The sequence below is a fragment of the Brassica oleracea genome, chromosome C7 (assembly GCF_000695525.1).
Source record: "Brassica oleracea var. oleracea cultivar TO1000 chromosome C7, BOL, whole genome shotgun sequence".
Taxonomy (NCBI): domain Eukaryota; kingdom Viridiplantae; phylum Streptophyta; class Magnoliopsida; order Brassicales; family Brassicaceae; genus Brassica; species Brassica oleracea.
In genome coordinates this window covers 1515160-1517551 of record NC_027754.1, presented here as the reverse complement: position 1 = coordinate 1517551, position 2392 = coordinate 1515160, and the positions used below count along the sequence as shown (strand labels likewise).

General features: G+C 38.5%; 1 protein-coding gene across 1 annotated transcript; it reads left to right on the top strand.

Moving 5' to 3' along the window:
- Positions 1–31: 31 nt before the first annotated feature.
- Positions 32–1147, top strand: LOC106302320 (ATP-dependent DNA helicase pif1-like). Its single transcript, XM_013738854.1, has 2 exons — positions 32–71; positions 174–1147. The coding sequence occupies exons 1-2, from the start codon at positions 32–34 to the stop codon at positions 1145–1147; spliced, it is 1014 nt and encodes a 337-aa protein (XP_013594308.1).
- The last annotated feature ends 1245 nt before the right edge of the window (positions 1148–2392 follow it).

The following is a 2392-nucleotide window of genomic DNA, read 5'->3' as shown; positions in this document are numbered from 1 at the left end:
AGAATTGGGGAACAGTTTGTGGAACCAAGAAATGGATTACAATGTTGCCGAAGAAACCCTCAGACATGACAGTTAGTACAACTTGCTTAACGCCGAGCAGCGTGCGATTTACGAATCAGTCTTAGACTCTGTTGACAAAAAAGATGGAAAACTATTCTTTGTACATGGCGCAGGGGGCACAGGAAAAACATTCCTCTATCAAACCATCATATCCAGACTTTGCTCGAAAAAACAAATCGTTCTCCCGGTAGCTTCTTCAGGAATAGCCGCATTGCTACTACCAAACGGAAGAACAGCTCATTCACGCTTTAATATTCCTTTGAAGCTCGACGAAGATAAGCTCTGCAACATCAAACCAGGTACGATGCTCGCTGAACTCATTGAGAAAACGGACCTCATAATCTGGGATGAGGCACCTATGACGCACAAACATGCCTTCGAAGCACTTGACAAAACTTTGAAGGACATAATGTCTATGAAAAACCCACACGCAAAGGATCAAACTTTCGGCGGAAAAACGGTTTTGTTAGGTGGTGATTTTAGACAAATCCTACCGGTAGTTCCACAAGGGAGTCGAGCTGATACCGTCTTAGCTTCGATATGTCATTCATATCTATGGAATTTTTGCCACAAGTTCCCTTTGAAGACAAATATGCGAGTCAACCAGGACGAAAAAGAGTTCTCTGATTGGCTTCTCAAAGTCGGTGAAGGTCGTCCAGAATCAGAAAAGGTAGACGCAGACGATGGCTACCATGACCAAATGTTAAATATCGATCCAACATTGCTCAAAGAGACTAAAGAAGAGTCACTAAAGCAAGTTGTCGATGCAGCGTATGGTGATACCAACCAAATAGAGGCCTCCCAAAGTTCCTACACCGATAAAGCTATCCTAACGCCCCGAAATGATACAGTCGATGAAATCAATGCGTATACAATCTCCAAAACCACCGGAGAGTCAAAAGACTACTACAGTTACGATAGCTTTGAGGTTTCAGAAACTCAATCTAACCAAAATGAAACACTATACGCTGTTGAGTATCTCAACTCGATGGAGTTTCCAGGATTGCCTTCCCATAAACTCACTCTCAAAGTTGGGGCCCCGATTATGCTTCTGCGAAACATAAAACCAAACAAAAGGATTATGTAATGGTACCCATATGATCCTAACCCACATAGGCGAAAGAGTGCTTAAGGCAGATATAATTACTGGTTCCCACATTGGAAATGAAGTTTTGATCCCACGAGTAGTCCTTTTGCATGGGGATACACAGCTACCGTTCACTTTACGTCGACGCCAGTTTCCTATCAGATTGTGTTATGCGATGACAATCAACAAAAGCCAGGGCCAAAGCTTAAAAGAGGTTATCCTATACCTTCCTAGACCGGTCTTCTCACATGGTCAACTCTACGTGGCCCTCTCACGTGTAACAAGCAAAGCAGGACTAAAAATCATCAAAGGCAAAGACTCACACAAACAAAAAGTGAAGAACATAGGCTACAAAGAAATCTTCAACCGCCTTCATCCACGTGAGAGTAAGTAAAATTCAAAACTCAGAATCTCATGGAAGATTTCTAAGTGGTTATCTATCTAATAATTCATATCTATCTACTATGCAGCACTCGAGGTACCACCAGAAATGAATCAGAACTAAAACTCCTTCCGTGATGAAGGTTACCTCACTACTTACAAGTACGTCTCCCTACTCTACTATCTAATTAATTGATAACTAATACCAATCTATGTTCACTGATATATTTAAAAATAAATTTCAGGCTCCCCAACACGGAAACTCCTTCCCTTCCATCAAACTTCATCCCTTCCATGAACCTCTTCGTCAAAATTCTACCATCTTATTTATGTTTTTTTCTTCTATGTTTTAAGACTTTAACATTTCCTCTTAATAATGATAAGGACAACTTACCTTCTACACATAATTTATAACATACATAAATTTTAAAAAGATTAAAGTTATTTTTTTAAGATTTTCAAAACATTATATTATTCAAACATTCTAATGTGTGAATTGATTATTTTCTACAATTTAACATAGACTGTTTCATCAACATTGATATGTCACTAATAATTTTCATACAAAATAACCCGGGCGTAGCCCGGGATCGCCTCTAGTTTAAATAAGAGTAGAATTTAATACCCGTATGAAGCAAATAACACTAATATAAGGGAGATAGTTTATTATAAGGAGGAAGAAGAAGATGTAATTATTCTTTGATTATAAACTCTTGTTCTTGTTTTTTGGTGTACAAAAGAGTGAGATGAGTGATGGTATTTATAGTGAACAACAATACATAAAATAACAAAGATGGTGCTTAATTTGGTAAATGAGTGGGTGATCATAGTGCTTGATGAGTAGATGATCATAGTGCTTGAGTT